The following is an 18,807-nucleotide window of genomic DNA, read 5'->3' as shown; positions in this document are numbered from 1 at the left end:
TGGCGGCGACGTGGACGAAATCTAGCTTGTGCTTCGGCAGTTAGCATGGCTATACCATTCGATTTCTTTTACTTTGTTTTTTCCTCTTCTTTCACTATGAAAAGTGGATTCTAAAGGGTGATAGGCAGCTCCTCCGGATTTTTAAAGGCGAAGTGGGTGGCTTCAGCCCTGTGCTCAGCCGCTCTCCCTTCTTCAGCCAAGCCTTGGATTTGAAATACTTTATTCTTTCGTGGCCAATCACCACTGCCGGGACTGCTCGTGCGCTGACTGGTTAGATAGGGCTGACGGCACAGCCCCGGATGCGGATCTGATACGATACATATTCCAAATACCGATCCCGATCCCCTCCAACCACGGTTCATCGAGTCCCCTCCGGATCGACAGGGTTCTAGAATTTAGAATCCCTCGTTAGAGATCACGACCCAGGGAATCCAACTCGATCATGACGTTTGGCGGAGTTTGAGGCTAACGGCCGCATGGCATTTCTCCTGCACGCACCCCGTACTTTGGTTGCTTTGCCCGATGCCTCGGATTATGTCTTGCTTATAATACTTCTCTGAAAGACCCCTGCGTCTGTAATTCTGGTCTGGACGTTGGCCTGGATACCCCAGAATTCTGGCTAGAGTGTACGGGTATTGTAGTCAAGAGACTTTTTTTTTTTTTTTCCTATTTTGGGTTTGGCTTTTGGCCGATTTATCACAATCTAACGCAAGCCCAAGCTGAGCTTGGTTTCGCCTTTTAAAACCGCCAGGTTGATTTCCGGCCGTATATATCCTGATTATCCGTACAGCATTATTCTCATGCTAAGAACTTTTATGGGTAGCTGTCCTCGCAGACCCGCCTGAAAACCTCCTCGGTATGCTCTACAACCCTCTCAACAGCGCCCTCTGCCCTCTTTAGCTTGATGCTCGCATGCTCCGGAAAGACCTCCCCATCCCAGTTGACCCAGTAGCATCCACTCCCTGGCCTGCCGTCGCTCCCAGGGGCTACGTCTCCCGGGCCGCCGCCAGTGCCTTCCTGCTGTATACCCTCTGCACCTCCGGGAAACTTTCCACTCGTCGCGGCGAACAAATGTCTCTCTCCGCTCTCCTCGAGTGGCACCATAAACGGCTTCAGGAGCACGCTCAGGAAGCCTCTGGCGATCTGTCCACCGGGCAAACCGCGCAAAATTCCGGTATTCACACCGGAAGGATACGCGTGCACAAACGACGTATCTTTGTATTGCCGCGCCATCCCCTCCAAGTAGAAATTGGTCATGAGCGAGGCATGGTGGCCGCACTTTTTGAGGCTGAAGGTATCTTTTAGACTGAGGTCTTTATAGTCTAGGAGGGCGGGTCCCAGTCCCAAGGGACGAACAGAGACGTGCGGGTCTAGCACGGAGACGACACGCGAGATGGAGATCCCTGGTCGAGGGCCGTCAGCTTCAGGCCCGTGAGCTTCAGCTTTAATCCCAGGGCCATGCCCAGGGCCAAGCTCAGACTGAGGAAAAGACTTGTCCGCAGCAGATTCAAGAAGCGGGAGTAACCGATTGACGAAGCGCATGCGCGCATAGTAATGGAGCGCAAATTTCCGATCTAGCTCTTCACTCGTCTCGTCTCTGCCCCTAAGGGTCAGGTACCCGGGCGTCATGAAGAGGATGTTGACATATCTCTCCCTCGATGCTATCTGCTCACAGACCTGATCCACGTTCTTCAACAGCGAGATGTCTGATTGCAGGAAGATCGGCTCGGCGGAAGGATTCAACGCTCTGATTGAGCGAATCGCGCTCTCGGCGGCTTGTCTGCTCTGTCCGATCAGGTAGATTTTGGGGGAGACGGTGTGGCGCGCAAGGGAAAGGGCTGTGGAGAGAGATATTCCGGACGTTCCGCCAACTGACCACGTTCTTGAATGTTAGATTCCATACCACATGGTACCCAGGAATCCGAATACCTGGACAGGATTCTGGGGGTTTGGTGGGTTTGGTTTACCAAATACAGCGACGAGATTCGCCCCAAGGAATTTCAGGGACGCGTTGTGGGCGCGCACTGCTCGGAGAGAGACCATAGTAGTTTGTTGATATGGAGCTTAGATTGAGAATTTAGCAAGATATATTAGTGGTACAGTCACTCTTAAATCACTTTTAAAAAGAAGACAATATGGAAGTAGATATATAGTCCACTCAATGGCTGACGTGATGTGGCTGACGAGAGCCACTGAGAAATAGAATAAGCAGTATTCACACGCCTGCTTTAAACGGTCGTCGAATAAATCATGATTTGAACAATAATAATAACAATAAAGAAATAAGAATCAATAAGAATAGAAAATATTCTAAATAATCAGCTGAAGACTGCCCGATCGTGCGCATTCCAACCCATAAACCCTAACTAACACTCCCTTTCTCCAACTCGCGGTACTGGATAAGCGGTGTCAGCATCAGCTTCTGACCACTTCCATGTTTGTTGCTGTAGCTGTGACTGACATACCATAGGAAGCGTGGCTGACCTCTCATACGGAGGAGGCGCCTCAGAATGCAAGGGCACACTTTCCACCGGCATATGAGCCTCGCCCAGCTCTCTCCTCCACTTCCTTCGCTCGTGCCAGTACGTCCGGCCCAGGATGTTTCTTTTCGATGCAGATGCAGACTCTGTCATAACTGGCTCTGTACCTGCTTCTGCATCTGTAGACTGGGATTCATCCCGCTGCTTTGCCTTTTTGTGATCGTCGGCGTACTTGACGGCAATGAGGATTGCACCTATGAGGAGGAGGGATGCCATTGATGACTTGACTTGGGCGAGAGACGTCTAAGGGATTGACTTGTAGAAAGATAGTGCGGGGAGTTGGAGGTTGTTGATTGACTCTGGATTGGATTATTCTTTACTCTTGATTGCTCCCTGGGGCGTCCCCGCATTATATGCTATACTGGGATTTCCTAAGTTGTCACAAATCGCGGCGCAGTGAAGGCGCAGCCCAAAGGTTCCAATATTACGATCACCTATACTCACCCAAACAACGTTTGTATCCAGTCCAGATCTACCTTGGTTTTAGAACGCGACGCAAACCTATATCTGAGGCTGTGCCAGGCGGGTCAGCGTAAGCGTAAGCGTATTCGGCTAGGAAGCCCCGAATACGCTAAAGGAATGAGCGAATGTATATAGCAAGAGGGTTCGCTGATAGTTCCTAGAACGATATCAGATTCTCAGCTTCGTAGCTACATGCTCAGAGGCTAGATTCACCGAGTGCTAGACTTCAAGCTTCGTCTAGCCGCCCGGCGCCTTAGTGCCATTACTACCCAGCTACCATTGTTCTATTGCTTGCAATAGATCTTAATGAAATCCGCGTTCTGTAGGCTCTTAAGACGTGCTTTTGTCATGTCAGCTATGCATTTGTCGGACGATTAAGCTTAGCGCCGCATGGAGGACATGAGTAGAAGCATCTCCAAGGTTTTTATCAATATCAGAGTGATGTCATGCTCCTCAGCAAAGCAAAGATCAAACTCATTGGTATCATGATCAAGGTTAAACCAAAGCCGGCCAGTAAGACGGCAAGAAGACGGCAAGAAGACGGCAAGACGGCAAGAAGGCAAAAGGCAAGAGAATCCAGTAATTGATTAGTGGAGAGTTCGCTATGTCCTAGGATTACACGCATCCTCCTTAAATGCTAGTCTAACTTCTGATCAGTAGGCTTCTATCCTCTTACTCCTCCTGGTCTGTAGGCTTAGGCGCCTCCAAAGGCTTGGAGAGGCCAACACGGTCCAAGGTGCTGGTATATTTGATACCTCCGTTTATGCGGTCCTCAGAGACAACAAGGTCCTTGCGGTTACCGTCGACGAGGAGGCGGATGAGATCGGGGCGCATGTAGTGCCCGCCCTGCATTATTCATTAGTTTCCGTTTGTATTCATAGTAGGGTGAAGAATGGGAGCCACGTACAAAGTCAGCAAGGGACTTGGTAAGGTGAATTTCGTCAAGGTCGATCTGGACTTGTTAGCATGAATTGTCTCCCTGAGAGAAGGGTTAATCAGGCGCATAGGCGTACATCCACGTAGAGAAGACCCTGAAAGTCCTTGGTAGGGTGAGGAACGAGATTCTGGCCGTCCGGGGCAAAGATCCGGCCATGTCCGTTGTAGATGTTGGGATCCTCGAGCGGCTTGCCGGGGGGCGTGTTGAGCTTGATGCCCTCCTCGGTGATGGTCTGCCAGGGGGCAAGGGTGTAGGTGCCGGTCTCAATCGCGTAGGCGGGTGTGACAAGCTGGGGCAACTCATTAGCAAGCGCCTACAAAGGTCATGCAGCAGCTTGTTGGATGGAGAGGACACATACATCGCAGTTCGCCTCGGCGATGTTAGTATAGGGGTCAGGGTACTTCAGCGTCTCCTTGCCGGGGTACAACGGCCACGCGGCAACGTGCACCTGCTCACCAAGCGAGGCCGCGTAGCTCTTCATGAACGGGTTCATGTTCTCCCAGCAGTTGAGGTGTCCGACCCGGCCGATCTCAGTCTGGACAACAGACTCAGTAGTATCGCCGGTGCCGTCTCCAAACACGAGACGCTCGACGTGCGTAGCGCGGATCTTGCGGCGGTGGTTGAGGATATCCCCGGCCGGCGAGATGAGCACCTGAGTGGTGTACAGGCTCGCGAGATCGACTTCAGAGTAGCCAAGAGACACGTAGATCTTGTTGGCGCGCGCAGCTTCTCGGATACGTCGCATCTCCTCCGAGTCGGAGGGAAGGCTGTTCTCGCGGTACTTTTTCAGTAATGGGAGAGATTCCTGGTAGTTGACTTTCCACATCCAATAGGGATAGCCGGGGATCCAGAGCTCAGGGAAGGCGATCAGCTTGCAGCCATTCCGGCCGGCCTCGTTGATCCAGTGGATGGTCCTGCGAACGGACTCTTCAAGGTCGAACCAGCCGGGTTCAGCATTGACGGCGGCGGCTTTGTACTTCTTGAGGACTGGGGACATTGTGAGATGATTGTAGGAACAGAGAAGATTCTTGTTGAAGATAATAAGGTGTCTAGCTGGACAAGTTGAAGACGAAGCCAATGAGGGAGTCAGTGACTGGCAGGACATCGAAGACAATCCTGCCTCTTTATACTTCCCAGTCACTATACCATATCATATCCTTTAGAGGCCATTCAATAGGCAGACGGCTCGGTCTTTGCATTCGGCGTCTGGAGGGATGGCGTGAGGTGCCCGGGATCTGAAGTATGGGGCTTTAATATCCTGAGACAGTGTAGCCTTTGTCCGCCAGTTTCACTGCAGAAGCCGGCCCTGTTTCTTTACAGCCCTAGCAGCGCTTAATTCCGGGCCCTCATTGCCTGCATAGGTTCCGGGCCGGTCCGCTGCGTCAGGGAGAATGTCAACTGTTGATCGCTGAGCACGTCATTCGGGATTTGCTGACCCCTCCACTCCACAGACGGCAAGCATGGGATCCAGACACGAGTTTCAGAGCTACACCGAGACTGAGTGACCGGAACATTGTTGTCGACGTTGTGCAGTGGCGTTACATGGCCAGTTCCCTACATTTGACTGTATCAGACCCCGGGTTGTTATCTTCAAACACCGGAACTCGTTGGTTCGCCCGTCACAGGATCGCAGTAGATGCAGAGATCGTGTATGAACGTCGGGTACTCGGCGAATTTCAGTCGTATACAGATTAGACACGTACCCTTGGTTAGCTGCAACCTCGTCTCGCTGCTCGACGCCCGTCCATGCCACGCAGAGGGGGTTAAATGCCCTAAAGACCCATTGACTCACGACTTTTGGGGAGTTAGAGCTGACTCCAGATAATAGATTGTGGTATTCGCCCTCAATAAGACTTATTACTTTACTATCAATCGGCGGCGAGTGTTTAGCTCTGTCCTGACCCTCGCAATATAGGTGTCACGGGTCCAACAAGCCCGCTTTTCTCCTTTGACACTATCTCTACTGTCTTTCGGTGACATGGAAACCTGCGAGACGCAAGTGAAGCTCAATGCCGACGTTTTGAAGACGTTTTCCCGTCCAAGTATCCTGTCGGGGTGTATGTAGTTGTCCTGGCAGGTAAGCATGCTTTGCAGCTTGAAAACCTTGCTTGAACTGGGTTTCTATATGATGCGACATGCTTTGAAGACCTTCCCTGTAAAGAAGGCAACAAATCTCTCTAACGGTTTTCTTAATATATTTACTGTTTCCGCAGTGGCATCAGCATGGAGAGCAACTGTGGTCGGTCTAGCCCTGGGATTTGCAGATGCCCTTGGATTAACATATAATAGATAGCCTAGAATACTTCCGAATATTTTGCACATACAAGCGAACGGTTCGCTTACAGAACTCTTGATGTCAATCCGCCTCTGTCACAGTCTCTACTTCCACACATCAAAGTAACTTCCCCATCCACTTAGTCACCAAAATACAAATTTGTGGAGATGATTTGGAATGGAGCATAAAAGCCTTTTATGTATCAGAAGCAAAGGTATCAGGCCGAGGAATTTGGATAAACCCAGTCCAAGATCAGCCATGGGATATATAATGGTATTTGAGAAACGGCCTTATTGCCCAATTGATGGTCAATCCAAGAAGACGTACCCTCTCGAATATAAAATCAGCGGTCCGCTGCGCTCCATGATGCTCTGATATCAAGATATCACTACGCTATATTGTCGAGATATACTTCCTCATATACGACACCCACGATCCAAAGGACTGGCTAACTATATGTGCTTCTGATTCTTACTCTCTCTCCACATTCTTCAACCCTCACCGTCACCTATGGCTGCATGGCCGAAGTTTTAGTCCATTCGATACCGTCTTTTACGACCTAGCACCACTGTGCAAGCACCGCAGAGGGTCCTTCTTTAGGCGCTGGAGTAAGAAAGTGTATGCGAAGCGGTTAAGAGACCGCTCACTGGCCTTGCTGTCGAGTTCCATGCTGTGGTTTAATCTAAAATATGCAGAATAGTAAGTTGCAAGACTCCTCGAAGCATTTTCTCTTCTCTTCCTTCCAGTCCAAGTTGGAAAACTCGTACAGAGAGTGACCCGATTCTTCTTGACCTCGAATACCACTAGACAAGCGCACAGTTGGGGGTAGTTCTATATCAGGATAGATCATTACAAGCATCACGCGTATTGGTGATTTACGAGGTGAATAATCTTCTACTCTGTCTTATATAAATATCGCCTGAGAGTATCGCACTGTCCAGGAGTCCAAAAAAACATTTTTTGTCTGCGGGTCATAGAAGCCAACTTGTTATATTCGAGCAGTCTATGGTCTCAATCATTGTATCTTGTTTCAATTTACGCTATCAATAGTATTTGGTCTCTGAACCTTCAGTTCGGGAACTCTCTTTATGTGACTCATACGAAACAGTCAGCCACTGGAGCATTTAGCCGGAATTACAAACCTCTTAAGTACAGTCTAGGGATGTCTAGGGAATAAAAATAGCACAGCCACTGACAGGGGCTAGGCTCTGAAGGGCAGTTCAACGATTACTCAGTGCTCACCCCATCTTCTCTACTGCGGCTGAGCTTCCGCTCAGAAGGAGAAACTGTGCCCAACGTGCACGGCTAAAGAACTTGCTCTCCTCCCAGATATTTTCCTTCTAGCACGAGAATGGATAAGCTCAAATCCTTTACAAACAGGTGGTCGACAAAAGGTATTATCTATCCGCATCCATCTCATTCTCTCAACCAACCCCACCCTTCCCGGTTAAAGAACTAAATAGGCTGCAGAGAACGCCAATGAGTCCACTGATCCAGGTCTAAGACGAAAAGAACAGGTCCGACGTGCACAGCAGTATGCCCTATCCTCATTTCCGGTCTTCCTTGGTCAAGCTAACACAAGCAGAACCTACCGGCTCCGCAAGGAAAGCTACATCAAATCTCTTGAGCGCGAGATTCTGCACCTTCGCACTGCTCAGTCCAATTTAACAGGGGAAACCAGAAGGCTTAGGGCAGAGGTACGGCGGTTGCGCCAAGTGATTGAGCAGCATGGTATTGTCCTTCCAGTTACGCCGCCATCTCTTGATTCCGGCATCACATCCCCAAGACAGGAGAATAGTCCGCAGGGAGCAATGGCGACGCTCTGCATCGATAGAAACCATCTGAACAATAAACGTCTGGCTGTCTTTGACGACGATTTGACTCACGGGACGAGCCCTGGGTCGGTTCAGACTGCGACTGAAGGTTTCCGTCTCCCGGACGGTTCCTTTACGGGCCAGTCGGATGTTGTAGCAGCCATGAACTTCATTCTCAGGTATGTCTGGTCTCCTCTCCATCAGATCTAGTCCAGCAAGTAGTGGTTGAGAGTTCAGCCTCGAGGCGCCCTGTCTAGACCACGTCCGCGCCGCACTTGGCACCCCCTCCGCGCAAAGCGAAATGGGCCACGGCCATGCCCTAACCCTAACTGCTTCAGTCTTTCGCATTTACAGCGACACCTCGCTTTTACCAGACGAGGATGAGCTTCTTCATGTGTCGAAGCAGACATTAAGCCGACTGCTAGAGCTTTCTGTGCAGGTTATTACGGCCGAGGAGCTCACGCCGACCCAGGTGTGGGCGTTCCTTCACCAAATCCCTGCGTTTGCAGACCCGAAGACACGACAAGGGAAGATTATAAATGTTGCGCAGGAGTTGGCAAGGTATATGAAGTGTCATGGGTATAGGATTCCGTCTGTGATAATATGCACCTTTCTTGCTAACGTGACCAGGTATGGAGCAGTTATTTCGAGAGAAGTGGTTACGAGGGTTGTCTCTCAGGTTATATCTTTACAAGGGTCATGACAGGCGTGACTTGGGCAAAGCCATCTACCTTTCTGAGGCTTTCCTAGACTCTTATTACATGGTTTCATGCCGAGAGAAAGGTTCTGGAATTGCAGAATCATCACCTGCACAGCAGTACCGCAAATTGCTGCTGAGCCTGGCTGCTGCCTTTTGAGCTCTCCACGTATAACTCAAAAAGCATCGATAACTTTGGCCTTACAAATACCAGGCTAGCAGATTCACTACCGTTTGGACAGGCAGTTTGTGCAATGAAAGTTTACTTCAGCAATTGTAATAGTATTATCCTAGTTACAGAGAATGTAAGGGAGGAAGAGAAAACTGTTGATAAACCAACATGTACCTGCCGTTAGCTATGGCTTCAGCATATATGATTAGTACTTGCTGACTTTCGCATTTATGGGTACCGAGAGTGCCGGAACTGTTCACGAGGGAGTATCAGTGACGGTATCGTTTCTATTCTTCTAGAACGAGTGCGAAGGGGACAGCGGCCTGGGAGGTATCCCTTTGCGACGGAACTTGTAAGCTTGAGACTTAAGCAAGAGTCTTCGACTGCAGGCACGGGGACGAGCGCCGGTGATTGTTCGTTTAATAGTGAATTCATATGCCGTCTTTTATGGAACCAGATCGTATCTTTGTCATTGTTTTCGGCTCCCATTTGATGATTAGGCCGGATTGCTCGACATGGCTTTATCTGAGCTAGATTGGTTCTTATCCGCGTTCTTTTACTTCTTCATTCCTGGTATGAGGGCTTTCATTGGGAGAGCTGTAGAGCCATTGCTGCGACAGTGTTGGCGGATACTCAGATGGTTTCCTGTCGAGGAGGCGGCAATATTTGAGGCTGTCGATGTAGAGGCTGAAGAAGATATCATATTTGGAAGAAGTAGCCTGCTGCCTGCGGCTAATAGGGTTTGAGTTCAGGATATAAGCAATGTAACCTGTGGTGGCTGTGTTCTTTCAGCGCCGTGAAAATGATAGGCTGTTTCCTGCTGGGCCCCATATGTACCATCCCAGTTCGAGTCACTCCTCCGTAATCACCACCATATTGGTTTTGATACGCAACGAAGTCGAACGCATTGCAGACGTCATGGACGTATGTGAGGCATTCTCCAACCCTGAGCGCGTGAACCAGTGCTCTCTGCCTCGGGATAAAATGCACCTCAAATTCCACGCCGCCAATCCTAGTGACTTACATGAGCCAGCGGCCGGGCATACTATATCCTTGCCTGTCTTGCCAGTACGGCAATATGCTGAAAACGACAAGAATACCGCGGTTGGTATGTTTCTCTGCAGGATCACTCAAACTTCGAGCCTGACGGTCCCAAATCTGGCGGCATACGTACGGGATCCTGCCTGGCTAATTGGGTCATGAACGCATTTGCCAATCCGGTGGTATGTTTCAACGGACAAACGGTTCATGGTGTAGTGGCATGTCTTTTAACGATGATCCAGTCGCGGTAGTGTCGAACTGGGCGTAGGTTTTGTTGTCTCGGTTGCTTTTCTCTATGCGCTCTGGTGCTTAGGGCACTCGACAATCTCATCCAACGCAGATGTTTGACTGCGTTACTTTGCAAGGGTTCTGCTCGTCATTCGCGTTGTGTCTGTGTTCTGAGCTCTGGTCGTGGCTGTGCGACCAGTCTAGAGCGACACAGAGTTGGTAGGTTGCATGCATCAGTACAGACCGAGAATAGAAAAAGGAAACACAGTTGAAGCAGATGCGAATGAGCTGGATCAGTAGTTTGAGAATATTAGGGAAAGTGGTCACAGCGGAGTGAAGATGCGACTATCTCGCGGTATCAGACTGAATCAACAGCACCCAAGCTGATGTCACCGGTAGTATAAGGATATATAATGGAATAAATCTGCAAGGGTCAAAACTCCAGCTTGCCGCTGGGCTCGTGTAGGTCATACCGTGTGTGCTTGAGGTATACGGTAACATGGCCATCGCTTTCACATCGTCCTAGTCGACGATCCATCTCAAGGGCGCTAGCCTGGTGTCAAAAAGCATTACAATTACACACGATATAGCACAGAAAGCACTGTAATCCAATCAGCAACATTCGATCGCCAGCCCTCACGAATCAACAACAGTATTCCTCCTCGGCAACGTTCCGTTGACCAAAAACGCATCAATCAGGGCACTCGCCTCCCCTCCCAACGAGTAACTCGTATGCCCATTCCCATCCCTGGTCAGTAGCACCCCGCTCGGGATTTGCTCCAGTAGACTGTTCGCCCAGACATAGCTCGTCTCGGGGTCGTGGAATGCATTGACCATGAGAATCGGCGGGGCCTTGGCCATGCTGGTCTGGTTGAGTTTGTGAGGCGGGTTGACGAGCGGCGCAGGCCAGCCGATACACGAGACCTGGTACCGGTAGGACTGAGAAGCACCCTTTGTGTGAGGTGCAAGGTAAGAGGATAGTTGCAACTTGTAGAGGATGTCCGGGAGCGAGGTGGAATCGTGACGCCAGTCGAGGCAGCCGATCGCGATATCGGGATAGGACAAGTCTGTTTCTGATGTCGCAAGGCTTGACGAGAGGCCTGTTGCGTCACCGGCGATGGTGTCATTGAGATACTGGGCTAGGGTAGGCCAGTTGGAGCTCGAGCGCTTGGACTGGGCTCTTTCATAGACGAGGTAGGGTTGGGTGTTAATGAGGATGTCTTGGCCGGTGACCGTGGAGCGGCAGGCGCTTTGGTCGCCAGCGCAGCCAGGAGCCTCGATTGGCGACTCATCAGCGGCTGCGACCAGGTCGTCAAAGATTTGGGGGAGATCCTGGCCCTTGAGTGGGCATTCGTCGTCCGTTGCGGTGGCGTTGCACCACTTGAAGAACTGGTTCAGGACGTCCTCGTAGGTCGAGACTTCCGTCTGTAAGACTCCCGTTTCTGGCTGCGAATGATCCAGGTTCCCGTCAAGGACCATGCGTCCCACGTTCTCGGGGTACAGCTCTGCATAGGCGCCGCCCAGCTGAGTCCCGTAGGACAGTCCGATCCAGTTGAGCTTCTCCTCACCCAAGGCAACGCGAACGGCCTCGAGATCCCTTGCAGCGCTCGTGGTGTCGACGTGATAGAACAACTCTCCAGTCAGATTCCGGCAGCTTTCCCCGAGCGCCCGGTTCTTCTCAACCAGTGCATGAAACTCCTCTTCAGTCGTCGGAAACAGCGAAACCCGCTTGTTATAGAGGTCTGGATCGCACTTGACTCTTGTACTCAACCCGATCCCACGAGGATCGAGACCGATCACATCGTAGTGGTCCATCGTGCCATTCGTGTAGTAAGGGATGCCTACTGCCTGTGCCAGAGCCGAGATCGAGCCGGGCCCTCCCGGGCCACCGGGGTTATAGATGATACTGCCCAGTCGCTTTCCAGGGAGCGTAGCTCTGTAGCGAGCCATTCCCAGAGTGATGTTCTCTCCATGAGGCCGGCTCCAGTCTAGCGGCACCTGCAGTTCACCGCAGTCAAGATGAGACGCATTCCCAAACTGGTCGATATATGAGTCTACCTCTAAATTCGCTAGGCCGGGGAAATTGGCCACAGTGCAGTTCTTCCAAGTGATAGAAGACGCGGCTGAAATGGATGCAATTGATAGAGTCAGTAATGAGAGCATCGTGGTGTTTGAACGATGACAAGAAGCTGAGCGAAGTGCCGGCAAGAGCATTCTTAAGGGGGACAAGAGCAAGAGATCGGGTCCACCTGCAGAGCAGTGCCGATCACCGCAAGCACCAGCACCAAAATCTGACTGCGTCATGATATAATCCCGGTATCAAGCTCGGAAGGTCATTGGAAGAAAGGATATGGACTGCCTTGAGATAAATTGATCGCTCAGCCTCGCATGCTAGATTCGAAGAGTGTTAGGTCGTGCTAGACGCAGCTGTTGGTCAATGGAGGACAGCGTCATGCTGGATATTGGTCCCGCTATTCATAGATTAGCAGGTGGGTGTCAATAGGCAAATAATAAGCCATATGGAGTAGCACTTGCTTGCCTTTACCGTCTGCCAATGTTATCCGCGAGAATCCATCGCGTGGCCGCGAGGTCAGCCACTTGAGGGCTGAGGCAGGCAGCAAGATATCGCCAGCCGTGAAACTGGGGGCTGAAAATCAGAACAGATAGAGCGAGATTGCTACTCAATCCTGGAGAAGGATGGTGTTCCCAGTGAAAGATCTTTGAAAAGAGGTTTCAGAGTGGGGGACGGTAGATACAAACTGTGCATTAACCACCTTTGGGATTACTGTTACTCATAACGGCCTCTGCACACTTACGTACCGAACTATCTTTCAGCACCAGAATTATTCAGACCTAGATGCCACTGTTTGAGGGATCTAGAGTATCAACCTGGGATCTATCCGCTCTGTAAAGAATAAGCAGCCACCAGCGTCATAAGGTGCAGCCTACGTAGGAATCCCATGGAGAGGCTGAGCTAAAGCCAGGGCAGTGCAGATATGGAGTACCAGACTGACTAAAAAAACGGAGCCAAATGGTCGGCATGCTAGCAGAGTATTGGACAACGAAGTGTGAACGCAGTTCAAATGAAGTGTGATATTATTAGATACTCTGATAAGTATTGTGTAAGTCAACCCGCCGCATATGTACTCTTCTTCCTCAGCAACGCCCCAAACTTCCATAGGAAGATTGGCGCCGGGATGCCCAAACCCAAACTGATAAAGCCTAGCAAACTATTCCCCCATCCATAATGCAACGCGTCATACATATACGGTGCGAAAAGCGGGAACGCGAAGCCGCATATTGACCGCAAAAACGCACTCGCTGCCAACGCGCTCGCCGCGAACCGCGTATACGAGTCGATCATGTATGTCTGCGCGCACTGGAAGGTAACGATTGTTCCCATGCCGAAAATCGCCGCACCGATGTTCGGCGCTATCCAGTGTGTTTGGTACTGACCTGTCCAGCCGTAGATGAAGAGGCCGGCCGGGGTGAGGAAGGCCGGGACGCAGAGAAGTGGGACGCGAAACTCGGGTTTCCCGACGCCGTTGTTGCGGGCTTTCAGGCTGCGGTAGATGCGGTCGTTGAGTGGAGCACAGATCTGAGAGCCCAGCCAGAAGCCAATTCCGAGGGAGATATAGTTTAGGCCGCCGATGCCGATGGATTCATTATAGTATTGAACACCCGTCCAGAGGGTCGGGAAGGTGGAGAGGACGAGGTACATCATTCCGTAGGTGTAGGCGAGGTATACGGCAATGGCTTGGACGATGGGCTGCGTAGACAGGAGGCGGAATGGGCGGATAAGAGCTGAGCGGATGGTCTCGCTGAGTGTCTTTTTCTGGCGCTCGACTTCGGTTTGGTAGGATAGATCGCCGGTCTCCTTGCGGAGTCTCTTTGCTCGCGTTCGCAGAATCTGGGGCGCGTAGGTCTCCTTCAAGAAAATCAGGCCTGCGATCTGAATGACGCCGTCGGCGATAGTGGTTGCATAGAACACCCAACGCCAGGTCGTGTTCTCTGCGATAAATCCACCGGCAATGGGGCCGACTGCTGGACCGAGGAGGGGGGCAAGACTGTAAATGGCAACACTCTTGCCTCGCTCTTCGGGTCGGAAGCAATCCGATAAAACGCCACCGCCAATCTGTCACGGTTAGAACGAACAGTATAATGAACCTACGGAAGACACGAACCGCTAAGGGAGCACTGCCGCCTAAGCCAGCAAAGAATCGAAAGACGATCATCTGCGCCTTGGTCCTCGCAACACCACAGGCGATATTGAACACCAGGTAAAACAGATTGGCCAGTTGCAAAACCATCACCCTTCCATAGATCTCAGACAGAGGGCCGAGGAAGAGCGGCCCAAAGGCGTAGGCTAGAACGAAGATGGACAGCGTAAGCTGGGACTCTATCGCATCCGTGATCCCCAGATCTCGGGCCAGGGTAGTCAATGCCGGCGCCACCATGGACGATGAAACCGGCGAGATGAATGTAAAGCATGAGACCGTGACCACAATCGCCCATTTTTTCTTCATGGGCCAATTTTTGGGGTTGTCAGGATCGTCAGGACCATTCCACGTAACCTGCAGCGGATGCCGTTAGCACGCTGGGCCAGCTCTAACAAACATGCAGCAACCTACCAGTTTAGGGTCTGAGGACTGCGCCGAGCGCCCTGTTCGAGACTTCTCTATCTCAGCCGTTGGACCCTGTCTGTTTGCCTCCAGGTCTCGATCTTTCTCGGTGACGATTCCGTTGTCGACCTCCACTTCGGGATTCGCATCCTTCTCATTACTCTCCTCTCCCGAACTATCATGGTCGTCCTCGCCCTGATAGATGGAATGGTCGTCGAGATGCACGCCAGAGTATATGCGACTGATCTCAGCCGGTCTCGTTCGAGAACTCGACCTCGTCTGCAGAGTACTAGCAGTTGATCCTTGTCTCCGTCGAGGCTGCGTATCTATAAAGTCTGAATCCGAGCTCGACAGGCCGGATTCATAACTGGCGTCTTCGACTGGAGACAGTTCATGTTCATGTTCATGTTCATGGCGTTCTGCCATCACGAATACGTAACCGGGGCTTTCGAATGTAGTAAGATCGTCGCCGAAAACGAAAGCAACCCTAAGAGACCAAGATACCTGCGAGCGAGAGAGGTCTTATACCACGGCGAATTAATCCGTGTCTATGATGTCGATTCAACTCCCCGTGAAAAATAGAGCGAGCTCGGTGATAGACACATGTTAACACCGATGTGGAGCCTGCTTCAAGGTGGCATTGGCCACGGCAAAAGCTTGACAAGCGAAAGGCCCATAATTCTGGCCCTCTCCACGCCTGGAACCGGCGATAACACGTACAGAATGAAGACGGAAAATTTTTGCTGGCGGGACAAGCCGTCGCAGGAAACGGCCTCGGGTGCCTTGGGTTGAAGGCGAGTCCAGCGACTCCATCAACAATCAGTCGAAACTGCACTGTCATTGGTTGGACGAAGCAAAAGGTCGGATCTTCGGCACGATAAGATCACGCTATCTTATCGATAAGGTCTTATCGAAGAATATGCATAGCGTATGCAGGAATTAGCATAACCTTTGCCCAACTAGGAGGTGAAGTCATTGCAACTTTGAACCCCTTGAATGCACTCGGTGCCGTTACCCGGCTGATGGTGATGTGCAATAGCACCTCAATACGAGAGCTAGCATTAGTGTCTAATTGGGTTCCAATCAAACAGTATCAATGCACTTATTGCACCGGTCATCTCGAATGGCGCACGAGACCTGTCGCAGAGCCAAGCCGTTGGCTCCCGATCCAGATTCTGAGACCTGTGTTGACGGAATAAGACACCGACTAGACCATACTCCTCCATTCTCACGTGTTAGAGAACACTAAAAATACTGTGCTTATATCAACGAGAGAAACGAAAACCAGATAGAAAGAGACAGCTCAAATACGGTCATAGTACTCAAACAAAAATATATCATGATCACTAAAGCATATAACAGATGACCGTAGGTAAGTCAAGATATAAAACAGGCCGAAGAATTGGTTTTGCCCCATAAACAATCAATCCAGTGCTCGCTCGAAACGGAAAGAGAATCAAAGAGGTCGGAAACAAATACAATCGTGGCGGTGGCAGTAGTTAGTTGACGCGGAATGCATCAAGAATAACTGTAACGAGCTGGTTAGCATATTCAAATTCGCCTGTCAAGGATAATTGAATGGTGACTGACTTTCTTGGCCTCTGCGGCAGCCGCTGGCAACCCACATCAAGTTGTTAAGGAAGGTATAGCGGTCATCTCCAGTTTCCATGGAGAGGTTGACGCGGTATTTGTACGAGTTGGCGTTTATCCCATCCGCGAGTTGAGGGTCATTAAGCTTATCCAGCACATCTTTCGCGCCTGTCAACCACCCATTGGTCTTGACGACAATGAATGCAGGAGGGTCATCGGCGGTTTGGAGAAGGAAGTTCGCTCGAAGGCTTGTAGAATCCCTAACAGTCACCTGGGAGTCTTGTCCACCCGGCTACTGCTATTAGCAAGACCCTCTGAAAAAGAGCCGGCAACTTACCACGACTACTCCCTTACCCCATCGTCCCGCCCACTGGCCACCAACAAACGTGACCCAATCGCGCAAACCCCAGATACTAGGGCCGACTCCAACCTTGGGGTTTACCTTGAGGCTGAGACGGAAATCCAACTCAAGCGTCGGTACAGGAAGCTGCAAAGACCGAGCGACTTCGCCTTCGGGGAATGTGTGGAGCAAGTTGTTCGCGGGGATCGAATCTTTCATGACACTCAAGTACGTCGGGCATTCTAGCAGATGCTGGCGCTGTCGGCTGGTATTCTTCGCGCGAACCTGTTGGCAATAGATGCACTGCACGGAGAGACACTGTTCTTCGTCAGGACCGGATTCATTCGCTCCAGATTTCACTGGGTCCACCAAGCCAAGCGCGCTTACCTTGTCTTCCTCTTTCGCGCGGAACTCGACAAATGCAGCGTGCACATCATCTAGAGGAGGGGCAGGGAGGCTTGAAGTTGAGGTCTTCGGTTTCGCTTTCGGCGTCGCGCGAGGAGGCTGTGGCTGCGGAGCGCCCGTCGAAGGGCCCGCGACAGGACCGGTAGCTGGCAACGAGGGACGTCCGGCGAGGTTCTGCAGGGGCGTCTGCATGGGAGTTGCATGGGAGCCGACGCCATTAGGTATCATGCCAGCTCCCGGTGTCGAGAGGGCGCCGTGGCCCGGGGCGGCGCCGGGTGCCGTCGCACCTGCAGGGTTAGGATTGGGGGGGTATCCATTTGGAGCGGTGATGCCATTCGCAGTTGCCTGCGGCTGGGTTTGAGGTTGAGCCTGGGCACCGCGAAGGCCAGGGCACTCGAGCAGATGCTGCTTCTGGCGCGAGGTGTTCTTCGCGCGGATCTGCTGACAGTAGATGCACTGGACGGAGAGACACTGATGGGATGACGTCCGCGGTCAGTCCGCTGAGCGTTTCGCTGAAATATTACGGCAAGGGAAATACGCAGTCACGCACCTTATCGTCTTCCTTGGCGCGGAACTCGACAAACGCCGCGTGAACTTCCTGGTCGACAGTCCGACCCATGTCCACGAGTAAAGGGGCGAAAAAATCGATGATGAAAGAGTTTGACACAAAGTACTAGCTCGAATACAGGATGAAAACGCGCCTAGAGGTGGCAGATGAGACGGAGACGAGGGCGCAGGATAGGAGGCAGACACGCTGGAACGGGGGAAGGAAAGAAAGACGGAACGGCGACAGAACGGACGAAACGGACAAAACAGTAGTGGCCGGTTAACTTACGCGAGTCTTACCGCCGCCCACACTCAGCTTCAACCAACCTACTTTTACACCTACAACTTATACAAATAGTCTTTTCCTGTTCACAATACTGATAGTAGCATTATTTTCTCTAGAGAAATTAGCTTTGAGTATTGCGCACTTTCGCAGTGTAGTCAATGAAGGCCAGCTTGAGCGCCTAATCAGAACGGAATTCTGACTCGGGACTGAGATCAAAACCTCCCACCGTGGCCGTCCCATCCCACCCATTCGTTGCTATTCTAGGACACGCCAATAGAAGGCATCCAGGGATAAGGAGGGATTAGTTCTCTGCTCATTGACTTCCACTGCTCGAGAATGACAGAGTGCCTAAGCTCACTTCTATGCACTGCTTTCCTTCAGATGATATAGTTCTTTCATCGAGGTAATACCCTACCATACCGCGTATGGGTGTACAGGTACTCCGTACTCCGTACAGAAACCGGCACATTTACGCCTGAATTTACCGAGGATCGTGTGGTATTTCGCGCAGAACGTAGGAAATATCAACTTAACAACTACTTTACAGCCACTGCTGCACGGTTGAGAATCAAATGAAATGAAGTCCTCAGTCGAACCATTTTCCTAAGGTCCTCTGTATTGCATGATTCCATCATCAGTATCCTGCCGACCACTCAGTGATCCAGCACAGCCACAGCCACAGTCAAGAACGCGAAGATTCCCATTCAGGGTCTGATGGTCCCGTGCCAGTGGACTGAAGAGGGGTAAACCTGCAATAATAGGCCATAGTAGCCATAATACAGCGTACCTGGACGACTTGGCTATAAGATATAGCATTATATTGTTGCTTGAGGGATCGTAGTCTTGAAGTAT

At 51.1% G+C, this 18,807-nt stretch overlaps 7 protein-coding genes across 7 annotated transcripts; 1 reads left to right on the top strand and 6 right to left on the bottom strand.

Annotated features, from left to right (window-relative positions):
• Positions 1-813: 813 nt before the first annotated feature.
• BDW70DRAFT_170050 (uncharacterized protein) lies at positions 814-2,043 on the bottom strand (the record flags this gene model as incomplete). Its single annotated transcript, XM_073742837.1, has 3 exons — positions 814-1,288; positions 1,493-1,871; positions 1,968-2,043. The coding sequence occupies 3 exons, from the start codon at positions 2,041-2,043 to the stop codon at positions 814-816; spliced, it is 930 nt and encodes a 309-aa protein (XP_073593459.1).
• Positions 2,044-2,362: 319 nt separating this feature from the next.
• Positions 2,363-2,756, bottom strand: BDW70DRAFT_162449 (uncharacterized protein; the record flags this gene model as incomplete). Its single annotated transcript, XM_073741134.1, has 2 exons — positions 2,363-2,395; positions 2,466-2,756. 2 exons carry the CDS (start codon positions 2,754-2,756, stop codon positions 2,363-2,365), a joined length of 324 nt encoding a protein of 107 aa, XP_073593458.1.
• An 815-nt stretch (positions 2,757-3,571) lies between these two features.
• BDW70DRAFT_141470 (carbon-nitrogen hydrolase family protein) lies at positions 3,572-5,034 on the bottom strand. Its single transcript, XM_073737771.1, has 4 exons — positions 4,298-5,034; positions 4,016-4,228; positions 3,910-3,954; positions 3,572-3,848 (listed from the first exon to the last, which is right to left on the bottom strand). Exons 1-4 carry the CDS (start codon positions 4,934-4,936, stop codon positions 3,675-3,677), a joined length of 1,071 nt encoding a protein of 356 aa, XP_073593457.1. The 5' UTR covers positions 4,937-5,034; the 3' UTR covers positions 3,572-3,674.
• A 2,470-nt stretch (positions 5,035-7,504) lies between these two features.
• BDW70DRAFT_92539 (bZIP transcription factor) lies at positions 7,505-8,928 on the top strand. Its single transcript, XM_073745204.1, has 5 exons — positions 7,505-7,608; positions 7,685-7,748; positions 7,800-8,207; positions 8,266-8,607; positions 8,659-8,928. The coding sequence occupies exons 1-5, from the start codon at positions 7,566-7,568 to the stop codon at positions 8,729-8,731; spliced, it is 930 nt and encodes a 309-aa protein (XP_073593456.1). The 5' UTR covers positions 7,505-7,565; the 3' UTR covers positions 8,732-8,928.
• Positions 8,929-10,451: 1,523 nt separating this feature from the next.
• On the bottom strand, positions 10,452-12,470 carry BDW70DRAFT_170046 (alpha/beta hydrolase; the record flags this gene model as incomplete). Its single annotated transcript, XM_073742836.1, has 1 exon — positions 10,452-12,470. The coding sequence occupies one exon, from the start codon at positions 12,468-12,470 to the stop codon at positions 10,803-10,805; it is 1,668 nt and encodes a 555-aa protein (XP_073593455.1). The 3' UTR covers positions 10,452-10,802.
• A 777-nt stretch (positions 12,471-13,247) lies between these two features.
• BDW70DRAFT_92514 (MFS transporter) lies at positions 13,248-15,304 on the bottom strand. The gene is made up of 3 exons (XM_073745202.1): positions 14,798-15,304; positions 14,351-14,740; positions 13,248-14,301 (listed from the first exon to the last, which is right to left on the bottom strand). The coding sequence occupies exons 1-3, from the start codon at positions 15,212-15,214 to the stop codon at positions 13,294-13,296; spliced, it is 1,815 nt and encodes a 604-aa protein (XP_073593454.1). The 5' UTR covers positions 15,215-15,304; the 3' UTR covers positions 13,248-13,293.
• Positions 15,305-16,137: 833 nt separating this feature from the next.
• Positions 16,138-17,986, bottom strand: BDW70DRAFT_92511 (uncharacterized protein). Its single transcript, XM_073745201.1, has 5 exons — positions 17,674-17,986; positions 17,106-17,594; positions 16,716-17,036; positions 16,379-16,670; positions 16,138-16,316 (listed from the first exon to the last, which is right to left on the bottom strand). The coding sequence occupies exons 1-5, from the start codon at positions 17,740-17,742 to the stop codon at positions 16,288-16,290; spliced, it is 1,200 nt and encodes a 399-aa protein (XP_073593453.1). The 5' UTR covers positions 17,743-17,986; the 3' UTR covers positions 16,138-16,287.
• Between the last annotated feature and the right edge of the window lie 821 nt (positions 17,987-18,807).

Source organism: Aspergillus foveolatus, assembly GCF_047715535.1.
Source record: "Aspergillus foveolatus strain CBS 279.81 unplaced genomic scaffold BDW70scaffold_49, whole genome shotgun sequence".
Taxonomy (NCBI): Eukaryota; Fungi; Ascomycota; class Eurotiomycetes; order Eurotiales; family Aspergillaceae; genus Aspergillus; species Aspergillus foveolatus.
The sequence above is the reverse complement of the archived record's forward strand: the minus strand, read 5'-3'. Positions and strand labels throughout refer to the sequence as shown.